This window comes from Talpa occidentalis, unplaced genomic scaffold, assembly GCF_014898055.3.
Source record: "Talpa occidentalis isolate TD23 unplaced genomic scaffold, MPIMG_talOcc4v2.1, whole genome shotgun sequence".
NCBI classification, from domain to species: domain Eukaryota; kingdom Metazoa; phylum Chordata; class Mammalia; order Eulipotyphla; family Talpidae; genus Talpa; species Talpa occidentalis.
In genome coordinates, this window is record NW_026555331.1 from 31113851 (window position 1) to 31129334 (window position 15484).

Below are 15484 nucleotides of genomic sequence, written 5' to 3' on the forward strand. Positions count from 1 at the left end.
TTGGCCACTCAAGCTCCCTTCAGATTTCATATGAATTTCAGGATGGGTTTTTCAATATCTGAAAAAAAAATTTCATTGGAATTTTGATGTAGATTATATTCCATCTGTAGATTGCTTTGAGTTGCATTGTCATTTTAACAATATTGTCTTCCAATCCATAAACATGGTATGTTTTTTCATTTACTTGTGTCTTCTCTAGTTTCTTCAGCCATGTTTCATAATTCTAGTGTACTTGTCTTTGCCTGTTTGACTAAGTTATTCCTTTTAATGTTACTGTAAAGGGATTATTTTCTAGGTGTGTTTTTTTTTAATTTTTGATGAACATAACATTTTAATATAAAGTTTTATTATCAATTTTAATACCAAGTTTTTATCAATTCCTAACAAAGACATTTTTTAATGGTAATATCTAAGGATACTTGAATAGTTTCTGTTGGTGAGAAAATTTACCACCCAGCAGGTTTTGAAATATTGTAAACTACTTTCTATTACTATTAAAGACTACAAGAGTTGAAATTAAACTTAAAATTTGACAGTTCTTTCTTCTTTCAAGACACTGTTTTAAAATTTCTTAGGTTAGACAGATTTATAAATAAAATGTTTTGTGTCAAATATTTCAAAATAATGAAACTATATTGAAGTTTATGCATGCATTTACTGAATGATTGCCTTGTATCTAGCCTGCATATTACTACAAGGATCCATTACTTGCCAACAAGATCCATTAGTTGCCAACAGACAGAAATATTATTTCTACATCATTGTTCATTTTTGTACAGTGTTTGATTTCTTCACTCAGATGTTGTCCCCATATAATTACCTCCACCAAGACACCTGTGAATCTTCACCATAGACTCTTGTCCTCTTCCCTCCTATTTTGATCTCTTTCCCTCCCTCTCCCCTGAAGAATGCCTCCAATTTATAATTTGACTGCTAGTTTTGTCTTTTTTTCTGATCCCTTGTATGGTTTCCCCATGTTCCTCTTATAAGTGAAACCATCAGATACTTTTCTTTTTCCTTCTGACTTATTTTAGTGTGTATAATCCCTTCCAGGTCCTTCCATGTTGCTGTGAATGCCGTAAGTTTGTCTTTTTTGATATGTATATATGTATACATATGTATACATATATATGTGTGTGTGTGTGTGTATATATATATATATATACACACACACACACACACAATTTTTGTTTTCTTCTATGTTTTCTACAATTTCTGGTCTTACATTCAGCAGACTGACATATTTTATGTAAGTGAAGGCAAAGATTGGAAGCTGTCATCTCTAGCCTTCTGGGATCTCCCTTATTTTTTTCTCCAAACTACCAGCATTTATATGACTATGTACTATCTTCTTGGACTTCTCAACCAGAAACTCCTGTAGCAGCTTCATGGGGGCAGTGTAATGTTCTACAGCTAGCTAATAAATCCATACTCAGAGCTCAAGCAACTTCTGTGTTGTGTATACTATAGGTGTGGGATGTGGTTCATAAAACACTGTCTCCAGGTGAGGCAGTTGAATCTGAATTGTCCAAACAAGGTTGCTCACTACCAGAAATTACTGTATGGGGTGTGCCAGCCATCCTTTTAAAATTTGGTTGCCTTAAGGGCAAGAGGTCCCCTTTCACTTGACCCTGCTGAGTTTCATTGTTGCACCACCTCATGTCATTGCATGAATACCTCCTGTATCTGGTGGGAAGCTCTAGCCTAGTGATTGACAAATTTAAGAAGGAGGGGGAAAATTATGTGGACTTTCAGGAGAATAAACAAGAATAGTTTATCCTGATAGCTGTAATTTTGGAAATACAGTATATGCCATCTCATGGTTGATGGTAATTGCAATCTAAAGTGTGTCATTTTAGGATTCTGCATTGGAAATTTATTGAATGGCTTGGGTTTAATGTATGAATGGCTTGAAAGGAAGTTTAAAACAAGTTATTTTTCTACTTCTGCTATTAGCTGACTGTGAACACTTTGTTTTCCTTTCTGACCTCCCTTTGCTCGTGCATTTGTCTCTAGTGTGCATTATTGCTTCTCATACTTGTATTTCTAGATACAGAGCTTGAAGTTTTTCAAAATGTCCTCAAATGTCTTTTTCCCTACTCGAGACTCTTCTGATTCCTCTTACCAGATAACACCTTTTTCTCCTTTGTGAGGAAATGGTTTAATTGTGATTTTCTTACGGTGTCATGTGTGATAGTCTTTCTTGGACTATGGTTTGTGTCTTATTACCTCTTCCTTATTTATAAGGTTGTCTCTGTATATCTTGTGTCTTTACAGTTGTGAAGATACTATAGTTATCTGATTTGAGGGTCAAAAAAATAATTTTTAAGGAAAAAAATTGCCCATCATAATTAGCAAGCACATTTTGCTTAACCCTCTTTCAGGAGGATATTTGAAAAGTTTGGACTAAAAATGGAAAAGCTGACTTCACTTTCACAGATGTGTACCTGTAACACGTGAAAAAACAGGTTCCAAGAACATATTCAATTTTGAAAAAATGTTTTTACCTTCCATTGCATCATTTTGCAGAGACTCTATGTTGCATATTTTGCAGTCAGGTTCATGTAATGATGTAATGGAGGAATTGATTATAAGTCGTTTTTCTTCTTGATTGCACCATTAACCAACAACAGTTTATTGGCTATTTAGAAGATATTAATCCAAATATGGAGACTTAGTTCATTTAAAAATGGCCATATGACTGGAGTATAGAAATTTGTGGAAAATAACTGAGTTCCTCCTTCTTTGGATCAAGTCCTTAAATTTTTTTTTAATTAAAAGTATTTAGGGCCTCCCCGGTGGCACAGCGGTTGAGTGCTGGGTTGCGAAGCTGCCGGCGACCTCTGTGGCGCCGGTTCGATCCCCGGTTGCTCCCCGGCCACCGGAGGAGGGTCCCACATGGCGCGCAGACCTCTCCTGCCGCCCGCTGCTCCCCTCAGCAGTGTATTTCATCAGTCTGCCTGCTCTGCTCCCCGCTCTGGCTCTGGTGAATTCTCTCACCCTCCTGCGCTTCTGACTGTACCCAGTGCATGTACAAACAAAACAAACAAACAAATAAATAAATAAATAAAACATGCCTCTATTAAAAAAAAAAAAAAGTATTTAAGGATCTCCCTTAAATGCAAGAGGTGTGCAAGAGGTGAAGTCTCAGCACTATGAAGCTATCGGCAGCCACTGCAGCACGAGTTCCATCCCCAGTCAGGGAGCTAACCCCACTCAGGGTGCAGCAGACCTTTCCTGTCATGCCCTCTGCTCCCCTCAGCTGTGTATTTCAGTCAGTCTGCCTCTTCTGCTCCTCACTCTGTCTCTGGTGAATCCTCTAACAAGCCCCCTGCTGCCATCCCTGCACCATCCCTGCACCTCTGGCCTACACACCCAGCTCTTATATGCATAAATATAAAATAAATCTTTAAAAAAAGATTTTAAGAACAAAGGGCTTATCAGATCCTCATTGGGTCACAAGATTGTGTTGTTACTGATATGAACATACTGAACTAGAAACTACAGTGGGAAAATGTGCTTATTTATTTAGAGAAGTACAGGTCTTTCCATTAAAGTACAAGATTAAAGAGAGCACATAGAGACTACATTTATTTCCATTGCAGAACTTCCCTGATTTCAGCAAAAGTATTGTTTAATCTTGGTGGAAATTAAAGAAATGATTTCAGAAAAGAAATACAGATTTTTAAGTATTTGGATAATACTTTAAGTTTCCATGTTTGTAAGTGCAAACCAAGAATGTGCCCTCTTAGTGTGGTTAGATTCCAGGGGGACCCGAGAGAGTGGAAAGCAAATAGTCTCCCACAGGTCCAGAGCAGCACTGCATGAGTAGGGCCTGAGCACTGATACCACCAGAGAACCCTTACTAGTCCACGTCAACATAAGTTCAGGAATCAAGAGTACATGTTTAAAAACTTTATGGTAATTTGACAGAGTGTGTGTATACCTATTGAATTTAATAATAAAAAGTTGGGTTAGTACATGTATATATTTTATTTCATTTTTTGGTATTTCATTTTTATTGTTACATATAAAAGTTCTCTGTCTTCAATGAATCAGGGAAAGAAGCAAAACAGAACAGGTACTTTAACACATAATTTAGAAAGCATTGAGTTAGCGTCTCCTAGAAGTGTGAAGCTTCTGCAAATGAATATATAAATCTGAGGATTATCTAGACATTTCTGGTAATGGGGCTGGCCAAACTCCAGGTGATATCTAGGTCTCAAATATGCATTCTGTAGTAAGGCTAACAATCAAAGCTCATGTTTTAGGAAAACTAACAAGGTACTCCTTTACCTCCTTTAACATGACAATTGTGTTATTAATTTAAAAAATCCTTACCCTTTCCAACTATGAATTTTTGAACATGAGCCCACAGTGTGAAATTTGGTCATCCTTAATGTAACACAATGCTTTCTACCTAGGAGATATTAAACACATTCATTGAATTCAGTTTATTTTTCCTAAGAGTTAGCAGAAACTAGGGAGCTCACTAAATAAAGCCCCAAAAATTAACTTTGAAAGGCAAAATGTGAATGTTGTTAACTGCAGATAGTCTTCTCCAAATGTTACCTGCCTTGCTGTGCTTGAGTAGGACTTCACGAAGTAGAAATTTTTTTTCTAATAACTAAGGAGACACCATGAAGATAATAGATTTATGAGGTCCTATTATTGTTTTAATCAGTTGAGATTATAGTAAACAAAATTCTTAGCTTCTTGTTCTTCTAATCAGTTCCAATTTTTTGTAAGTTCCTTGATATAAATGTTAGAAGTGATTGCTTATACCTATGCTGATACTGAAATTAAAGAAATTACCTTGAAAATCAATTTTCCAAAGTAGGTGTTAATATACTATAGTTTTTCCCTTATACTTCAATACTAATTTTATTTTTTTTTAAATTGGCAAGTATAGGTAGAAACTATTCAGCCATATGGAAATAATAGCATTGTGTCATATTGCCAACTTTCATGTTAGATTTGTGAAATTGAAATATAATTATGAATAACAAAATAAACATATGTACTGTAAAACAGTATGCCATGACGTGCTTTTGACACAATGGAAACAATTGCTAATAAAATAAGGTGTTGTATTTGGAAGAGAGAATTTGTTCTTGGCAGTGGCTTTCCAATTTTGTCAATTTAAAAATTCACATTATTGGTGGAAGAGATAGTTATGGAAAAAATGCATACAATCCTTATGGTTAGAACACATGCATTGTCAAAGCTCTTCATGCAAAAGTTAAGCAGGTCTCAAATTACTGAAACTTTCTCATTCTCAGAGGGAGGCAATACAATATTTTCTTCACTTAGCTTATCACTTCCATTTGGCAGTTTATGAAATCTACGTTTTGAATTTCCTTTTATCCTAAAGGCTGGTTCTGTCTTGCTTCACTGTACCTTTATTTTTACAGAACATAATTTTTAGTATGTCCATGGGAAAGCTTCATTAGATCATTTTGTGTTTGTCAGTGCTTCCTTCATTTAAGTGTTGTGCTTTATTTTCATGTATGCTCTTTTCCAGTTTACCACAGTCACACTGTCTTTTAAGAGCATGCTACATCTATTTTCTTGGTTCTTCCATCCAGAGATTGTACCACTGTGTTCTGTTTACAGAGGGTTCATTCATTGTTGATCAACTGAAAAGAATTTGGAGATTTATAGTATAAACTATTGATAACAGAATTAGAGAATAATATTGGTACATTTTAAGACAGCATATTAAGCTTACATTTTGTTTTTTTGTAGGAAGATTCTTTGGCCACAGATGATATCCTTGTGGACTATTTTAATGAATTCCTAAGTCTTCCAGTAAGTACATTATTATGTTCTTTTGACTATATTATCAAAGGTAAAATACTGTGTTCTCTGAATTATCTTGTGAGATAAATTTATTAGATACAGTATTTTTTAAAATATTAAAACATTTAGGTAAAGTTTGTGTCTTCGGATCAGTCATTCAGATTTGAATCATATTTAGTAACTCAATTGAAGTAAACTGGGATTTTTCTAATCATCAAAAGCATTCTGTGCAAAATCTAATATAGTTTATTTGGCACCATTTCAGTCTTGCTTACATAATTGTGATAGAACGGAATATCAAAAATTTAAGAAACTGAATTTCTTGCATCTAAGCAATTATTGTTATCCTCTTGGCAAATATTAAAATGGAATTTGTATTTATGGCAACTAAACTTTTATAGCAAAATAAGACATAGGTGGATGCCAAATTATAGATTTTCAGTCTAGAACAGCAATGACTGATAGTGAGTATTGAAGGGTATAGAGAAAGTTAAATGGGGCACATGAAAGCACTTATAGTGTTTTAAGTAAATAAAATCAATCAGGAATGTCAGATAAGAGAAAATTAGATGAGAAAAGGTTTTCACTGCTGTTATGAAAACTTTGATATATTAGCAATGTGAAGAAGTACTCCCAAACTTTATATGGTATTATAAACTGATGGTAAGTCAAAGCTTTAGTGAAAAATAATCTTAAGCATTATATCATGTGTAGTTTACCTGTTAATACAGTCTTAATTTCTAATAGCCACATAATATTTTATTGAATGGATCTACCATAATTTAACATACTTTTATGTTATTTCAATAACATGAAATTTATTTCATTCAATTTTTGTATCATCAAAAATAATGCTTTGAGAGACAGAAAGTTGATTAGTGGTTGCTAGAATGGGGATAGGGAATGGATTTCTTTTTGGAGTAATTAAAATGTTTTAAAATTAGGCAGTAATGATGCCTGCACAACTCTGTGAATATACTGGAAAAAAACTCATTGAATTGTACACTAAAAGGGTGAAGTATGTCTCTGTAAAGCTGTTTAAGTGAAAGAATGATATTAGAATGTCCATTGTTGAGAAGACAAGAGATGACAAATATTATTGACAATGTGGAGAAAAGGGAACCTTTGTGCGTTGTTGATGGAAATACAAGTTGGTTCACCCACTGTGGAAAGCAGTACAGAGGTCCCTGTATATATATATTTACCAGGGAAAATGAGGAATATAAAAAAGTCTCAAGTAATTTTAAAGGGAGTGGACCATAAAATGTGCTATATCTCGGGCCTCCCCGGTGGCGCAGCGGTTGAGCGCTGGGTTACGAAGCTGCCCGTGGCCTCTGCGGCGCCGGTTCGATCCCCGGCTGCTCCCCGGCCACCTGAGGAGGGTCCCACATGGCGCGCAGACCTCTCTTGCTGCCCGCTGCTCCCCTCAGCAGTGTACTTCGGTCCTTCTGCCTGCTCTGCTCCCCGCTCTGGCTCTGGTGAATTCTCTCACCCTCCCGCGTTTCTGACTGTACCCAGTGCATGTGTAAACAGAACAAACAAACAAAACAAATAAATAAAGAAATAAACATGCCTCTATTAAAAAAAAATAAAATAAAAAATGTGCTATATCTCAATGCTCAACTCCTAAAAATGTCTTTTGAAGGAAAAGTGCTAAATGTACTTTGTTGCCTAGATTAGTTTTTGTGTGTGTGGATTTATCTGTGCGTGCATACTTGTTTGTTTTGGGATTTTTTTTTTTTCCCCAAAATAGTTTGTACTGTCTCCTCCCTTTGGCACAGCTAGGTCTCTGGAACCGTTCTGGGCTTGTTGTCTTTCCACATTCAGGCCTGAACAACATTACAGGACACCCCAGTGGGTTCTGGTTTGGTCCAACTCTTCAACATTCATAGTCCATTTGTATATTGTAAAAAACCCAGCAGCATCACAAAATTGTCAGAAGTTTGTTTTTCCAAATTATGTAGTGTTTCATTTTGGCTCTGCATTCTGTAGTCTTTCTCCAAAAAACACTTTTTTTGTGAAATTGTAAAAGAAAAATCTCTAAATTGGGTCTGATTTCAGTTTCTCAAGGTTTATATTTCTTGTCTCAAGATATGTGATTATCTTGACTTTTTACTTGCTCCAGAAAATAAATTTCCTTAACTTTATTTTAAAAAAGACTTTAAAATGTAGAAGTAACCTAACAAGAGTATAGCAAATTTACCTGAGATGTCAAAAAATTAAGCTTAAGTCCTACTGACCAGTCAGAATAGACATTGCCATTTTTGTATGCTTCTTTCAGGCATTAGGTGAATTGAGAGTGTGATTTGTATTAAACTCTGTCTATGCAGGCATGCTTTTCATCTCACCCCAGTAGATACCTGAAGTTTGACCCCCATCTGGGCCACTTCTCTCCTCTTTTTCATTTCTCAAATCCTTCCACTTTACATTTTCCCCTCTCCTTTCTCTTTCAGCTCTTTCTCTTCGCCCCTTTTTACCTTCTCCTGCCCTCGTTTGTATCAGTGTTTAGTTACACACATTCAATTTATTAATTACCCATACTTTGTGCTGCAAGATGCATAGAAGGGGAAATGTTGTTAACAGAGCTCATAAAAGAATCTGGGAGGACCTCCCCGGTGGCGCAGCGGTTGAGCGCTGGGTTGCGAAGCTGCCTGCGGCCTCTGTGGTGCCGATTAGATCCCCGGCTGCTCCCCGGCCACCGGAGGAGGGTCCCATATGGCGCGCAGACCTCTCCTGCCGCCCGCTGCTCCCCTCAGCAGTGTACTTTGGTCCTTCTGCCTGCTCTGCTCCCCGCTCTGGCTCTGGTGAATTCTCTCATCCTCCCGTGCTTCTGACTATACCCAGTGCGTGTATAAACCAAACAAACAAACAAACAAACAAATAAATAAATAAAACATGCCTCTATAAAAAAAAAATTAATAAAAAAAAAAAAAAAAGAATCTGGGAGTAGGAAGAAGGAATAATGGTTTCTCAAATCAAGTTCCTAGCCAGAATGGATTTACCTACCAGTAAGTGTGTCAAATGAAAATCTCATTTTTGGATAGTTATGGAGCCATAAACTCAATATATTATGATTTCAATTAATAAAAGTAATAATAAATTGAATCTTGTTTAAAATTTAAAATCCCTTTTGATGGTTTCTCATTTCAAGAAGAATGAAATACAAAATCCCATGTGATCTGGCTTTTGCCATCACTTGATTTTTATTTCTTATTCCCCTTCCCCTTGCTAACTCTTTGCCAGGCTAACTAGCCTTCTTCATGTTTCACAGACATAAGTATGCCAAGTGCACTCAGGGCTTTTCTGCCTGCAGTGCTCCCCTGATTCCAGTCACTTCTGTTCAGAAAGCCCTCCCTATCTGCCTTTAGGTAGGGAAGCAATACACCCAACACATTATATACTCATATTCCTTTCTCTCCAAAGCCTTTAACATCTGTGGAATTAGTTTTCAGTGTTTGAATTGGTCCATTTACCACAGTGAGGAGTGGTTGACTCTTAATAGCCTGCAGACTGCAGTCCATATTCCTTAGTATAGAATTGACCTTTGTGACTAGGCCTCTACCTCTTTAGCTTTAACTCTAGCTTCATTCTACTTGTTTCACCTGCACACACTCCTGCCTTACCCTATCCACTTCCACTCACCTTGACCACATAGATTCTTCCTGTGCTCATCTCCCAGTGTGATGGTTAATATAGGGGTGGGACTGTGTTTGTCACATCTCTCCATGTGATCCTTAATTACTTAACTCAGTTTCTTAGTTTGTGGCAACAATGTAAGTATCTTACAAGGACTATTATGAAATAAAGCAATGTATGTGGAGTGCCTGGCACAGAATTAGGGCTTCTCTTTCCTTTTCCTTCACTAACTTGTTCATGTCATCTTCCATTCCTGAAACATGAGGAGCAGTCACTCTTTAATTAGATTATAAATCATTGTCAACTTAGAAAAATCTTCTCAACCACACAAATCTGTCATTGGCTTTGACTTGTAAAAATTATTTTTCTCAGAGACTTGCATGATCCATTACAAATGAATGAGCATTTTTCCAACCTAAGGTCACTCAGCCTGTAAGTGACAGGATCCACCCATGTCCATATTGCTCAAAAATTGCCCTATTCTACTGTAATGACTATAGAACTGGCAGTGGAGCAATGAACTGATAATTTGGACAACAGAGACTGTCTCATATTTATTATGGTAGTCTGAAATGAGCTAAAACAAACAAAGCTAATGTGTTTTTAGGGAGAATTCTTAGAAATATAATTAAGGTCAAGAAAAATATTAGTCTGGAGCATAGAAAGCACTCAGTAAATGTTTTCTTTGAGCTGGATTGAATTGTCAGACTGCATTTGAGTGGTATTCCTTGCTTGGTGCTGTATGTTAAGAGTTGCTCTGCCAAACCAGACTTGGGAAGACTCAGCCAGTGAATGCTCTGGAAACCATGTCAGATGGGGATGGGTTGAAAGAAGTGTGAGTGTTGCACCTGGCTTGGGAGAGGAGTTGGAATGGAGTAGCTCTTTCCAATTATTTGAAGATCTGATTGAGGAATAAGGGGTAACATTCTGTGGAGTGAGAGTGCAGTCTCAGAGTCAGCACTTACAAGGAAATTATTTTTCTCTGAGAAGAAGTTTAAAGTTTGTTTTCTAGCAATGAGAAGGGCTGACTGCGAAGGAGTAAACTCCCTATGATTGGAGATATTTGGGTTTAGGTTAGGAAATCATCTTTTGGAAATATTTTATAGGAAGTACATGTATTGGATGGGAAAGCAACATTTTCCAACTGAAGAAAATTTGATTAATTCCTTCTTCTCTGTTTATTTTCTCAGAAGCTACATTGTAAATTTTCTGGGGCCAAGGATAGGTTTCTTTCTTCTGTATCTCAGAAAGCACCTTGAGGAGATTCTGTCTTTATTTCATTTTCATTTCATTTCATGTAAGAGCATTGAAATAAACCTTCTAATCTTCTTATATTTTGTCCCCTGCTGTATCACCTCCACCCACTTCCCCTCAAAATCCCCAATAATCTAAGCCTGAGAGTGTACATATAACATGTTCATGAGAAAGGGCCTGTAGGTCATCTGGATTTTGGAGACTTCTGAGACTTCTTCCACATCTGTAGTGACATTGCTAAGGTTCCCTAATGGGATTATGGTAGAAATGGGTCTAGGAATCAGGTTTTCTGGCTCCTACACTATGTCTTTCCATTACACCATTACATCCTTGGGACACACTGTAAGATCCAGAAATTGATGGTTAGTAGCCTGCCTTCATGTTATTTTTTGATGAAGAGAATCCAGGACAGTTGCCGCTATTATAAATGATTATGGCACTTTCCAAATCCTAGCTTTCATAACTTCATTCCGTTTGTTCTGGTGCCAGGTTCACATTTAGATATTGTTTTCATTTGGTGTCTGGGAGGTTTTTTTGCTGTCAACTCTTTATGGACAAGTGTTTGCTTATTAAGTTTTCTTCTGTACTATAGTGTGAAAAGTTTTTTTTTTCCCCCCTTTTGGTTTTGTTTGGTGTGTTTTATGCTCAGTGACTATTGTGGGATTGAGTAGATGAGCCCACATACAGATTTAGGTTGGTCCTCTGTGGGTGGCTTAGAATGTTTGTGACATTTATGGTTTGCAGAAGCTGAAGGGGTGGCCTATTCTATACCCTCCTTGCAAGATAGGTATGTCATGTGTTTGCCAGACATAGCTTAGCTATGTGCCTTTGGAATTTTACCATAACTTCTTTTTTTTTTGGACTGATTCTCCACACTTTTTTAAAATCTGTAAACTATTATAATTTCTTTCAGCTTTTTGAAGGAGTTATATGTTAGATTGATTGTTGGGTAAGGGGAGAGAGAGACTAGATTGGGGAAATGAGTGGGATGAAGGGGAAAGAAGGGCTTGGGTCTTCCCCTGCCATAATTTAAACATGCGAAGATTTTTTTTTTAAAGGTGTTGATGGAATTCTAGGTCGTACTGTATAGTTTACATTTTTACCTAAGGAAGGGGATCAAACCTTGTAGTTCCAACGTAAAGCACTCAAATTACTTAACATAACTCATTTTACTAACTAAGGCTATTCTCTGTGCATTGTATGTGGCACATTATCCCCTCCATCTTATTGGTGAATATGTCCAATAAATAGTTTATGGGTAAACATCTAAAATGACAATAAAATTTAGATTAAAAGAAGTTGTTATTGGTAACTGACTTGTTATACTCAAGTAGTCAGATGTTTTTCATTCACTGACTAGGATGCATGTTTAAAATATAGCTTTGGAGCTCAATTAGTAGAGACAGAGTTGGAGCCGAGATGAACATGTATTAAATTAACCTAGTCATTAGTTTTTAATTTAAATACTGTTCAGCTAAATAATTTGGCACCCGCTAAGTTTCAGTGGTGCTGGGCTGGCAGTTTAAGCACATCACTAATTATTCACAGGTTTTTTTTTTCCTCCTCTTTTCAAAGAAATGTGGAACCAGCAATTTATTGTGGTAAAAATATTTTCATGCACTTGCTTTTTCTGTGAAAATATTTTTCGCACATGGATGACTGGTACTACAAAGTTAGCTTTCACCACCTTCAGGTCAGTTCGTTTTAGAACATTTGGAAACTGATACCCTTGAAATAGGAAAATTAAGTAAGGGAAAGAGCAGTCTGTAACAGCTTGTGGAGGATTGGGTTTGAGGCTTAAACGGAAGATTTTTTCCTGTCATATGATTAAAAGCTGAGTGTACTCTAAATCAGCCTGCTCAGCTTTCTGGGGGAAAGACTTCCTACATCACTCATTTCTATCTCTCACACCTTTTATCATCAACATAAGCTAACCTCAGGGGGGTTGTAGATAAGCGTAGAAAGGGCAAAAACAAAGACTTAATGTTTGAGAGAAATTCTCTTTTATGCAGATAATGGGACTTTGGGTAACAAAGATCAGGGTTCTTTCTTCTGTGTATAGAACATAGATGGCCAGCCCTTCCATTTACATGAATACACATGATAGTCAGCATGAAGTAGCAGACAGAATGTGAGCTTAAGGACTGTCTAAACCTGGATTCTCTCTCTCCCAGCTAAAAACTGGTCAGTGGTTCCATCATTCTAAAGCAGTGCTTCTCAGAAGCACATGAAGACTTGTTGAGCCCCAAATACTCCCCAGAGTTTCTTATTATAGGGAAAGGCTTGTAATTTTGCATTTCTGATAGGTTCCTAGGTCGTGCTGCTGCTGGTTCAGGGACTACTCACTGAGAGCCACATTTCTTTTTCTTAGATTGATTGATTAATTGATTGATTTTATTTATACAATAGCTGGGGAACAGGCCAGAGGTGCGGGAGGGTGAGAGGATTTACCAGAGACAGAGTGGAGAGCAGAACAGGCAGACAGACCAAAAGCACTGCTGAGGGGAGCAGCAGGTGCGACAGGAGAGGTCTGCCGGGCCATGTGGGAATCTCCCTGTCTGGCCAGGAATTGAACCCGTGCTGTAGAGGATTGGGTTTGGTTAGTAAAACAGACAAAATCATCTTCACTGTTCTGTGATTCTAGCTCTATCCTTCTGTGCCATCACTCTACTTTGTACATACTTCTATTGTAGTTATTCTGTGTTAAAACAGAATTGCAGTGTTTGTGTGTCATTACTCAAATTATCCATGCTCTGCTGAGTGAATGAGGGTGATTTGAAAAGTGAGGATGATTTTGTCTGTTTTACTGACCAAACAGCTTCACAGTGCTGCACTCAACCTGCTGCGCCACCGGGAAGGCCTCAAGAACCACAAATTTAAGAGAGTAACATGTATCTAAAGAGGTGTGATCCTGTACTTTTGAATCATATACAGCACTGTGAATTAAGGTTTCCTCAATTTAAAAAAGAGATAAGTTGAAAGTTATACCATATGACCGAAAGTTATAGCATAGAACAAAAAGTCCTTGATGAACTAATTCTCTGACTTTCTTTCCAGGCATGTATCCTGTTATCAAGGATAACAGGCTTCAGCCATGTCAAACTCAGAGGTTCATCAAAGATGCCCTTTTGTTTTGTGCTTCTGTATCTCAATACACTTGCTGTTTCTTTTTGCTTGGATTCCTTTCTTGCTCTGGTCTGCCTGCTGAGAATGTCTGTTTATTCATTATGATCCAACTCTCTACATACATCTTCCTTAGTTTCCTGAAGATACTCAGTGTATCCTGTGCCATCACTCTACTTTGTATGTATGTATTTCTATTGTAATTATTCTGTGTTAAAACAGAATTGCAGTGTTTGTGTGTCATTACTCAAATTATCCATGCTCTGCTGAGTGAATGAGGGTGATTTGAAGAGTAAGGATGATTTTGTCTGTTTTACTAACCAAGACACACACATATCAATCCCTGAACATCCCAGAGAAGGTGTGAGATAGAAGATGAAAAGCTGCTACTCTTATTTGTTTCTCATCCTTCTAGCTACTTAAAATGGAGTCATCTTATGCTGAGAGTGATTCTAGCTCTAAACATGTATTTTTATGAAACATGAGCTTTAAACATAACCCTGCCACTTTATCTGGTCCTTAACTGAAGAATAAGTGACCTACTCAATACCAGGGGAAAGTGACTGTGATAAACATCTTGAGAGATAGAACAACTTGGTGCTTTATAGATGTTTTCAAAGATTTGAGAGGATAATTTTGACTAATATGAGTCACTTATATGTTGATTCTAAGAGTCCATTTCTGCTTGTCTGATGAATCTTTATTGTCTCTATTTACATATCTGTGTTCATATATTTGTTAGATGAGATGTGTTCACTAAACTATACAAAGAATAGAAGATACCCACTTCTTTTTCTTGGAGGGATAATTAGGGACTGATGCTGGCATATTAAGGTGGAAGGCACCTTGGGATTACCTCATTATTAGCTCTTTTCATGACAGATTTCCTCTTTAGCATTTGCATGTTACACTAATCTCACTATTTTGTTGAGATTCTTCATCATAGAGAAAATGAATGAATGTGCATTTGTTTCTTTAAAGGCAGAAACAGTGTTTCATGGATTTTTGTGTTTTCTTAGGAAGATGCTGGGCACTCTGTTAATAAATGACCTAGGACAAGTTTTGACTCCTTTAACTAAGAGAAGTTTTTTGCTGCTTTCATAATTTTATAATCACATTGCTGTTAAACATCTTTAGAGATCTGCTCTAACTCATGGCTTTTTATATAGGAAAATAGTTATTTACTTTTGGGAAAAGACTCATTTTCTTTTTCTTTTTTTAAAAAAAGATTTATTTATTTATACAAGCACTGGGCACAGTCAGAAGTGCTGGAGGGTGAGAGAATTCACCAGAGCCAGAGTGGGGAACAGAACAGGCAGGCAGACTGACGAAATACACTGCTGAGGAGAGCAGCGGGCGCAGCAGGAGAGGTCTGCGCACCATGTGGGACCCTCGCCGGTGGCCGGGGATTGAACTGGCGCTGCAGAGGCTGTGGGCAGCTTTGCAGCCCAGCACTCAACCACTGTGCCACCAGGGGAGGCCCAAAGACTCATTTTCAATGAATATTTCTTTTTTTAAGTAAATAGGAACATTTCACATCATTTTATCATAAACACAATTAATTAGTTTTCCTTCTTTTGTAGATTTTTTTTTGACCAGTCTCTCTTTTTACTTTCATGTGTTCACATCCTTCAGTTTTTCTTCCTCAGAATGTATATACCCTGGTTCA

At 37.1% G+C, this 15484-nt stretch overlaps 1 protein-coding gene across 2 annotated transcripts in view; it reads left to right on the forward strand.

The window, feature by feature from the left end:
• RGS22 (regulator of G protein signaling 22) overlaps window positions 1–15484 on the forward strand; it is a 131075-nt gene that overhangs the window by 25203 nt on the left and 90388 nt on the right. For both annotated transcript variants that reach the window (XM_037503303.2, XM_037503294.2), the window contains one exon: window positions 5749–5811. Coding sequence is in view for 1 of the 2 variants with exons in the window: in XM_037503294.2 (XP_037359191.1) it covers window positions 5749–5811 (63 nt within the window). In the remaining variant the exon portion in view is untranslated. The remainder of the gene's footprint in view (window positions 1–5748; window positions 5812–15484) is intronic.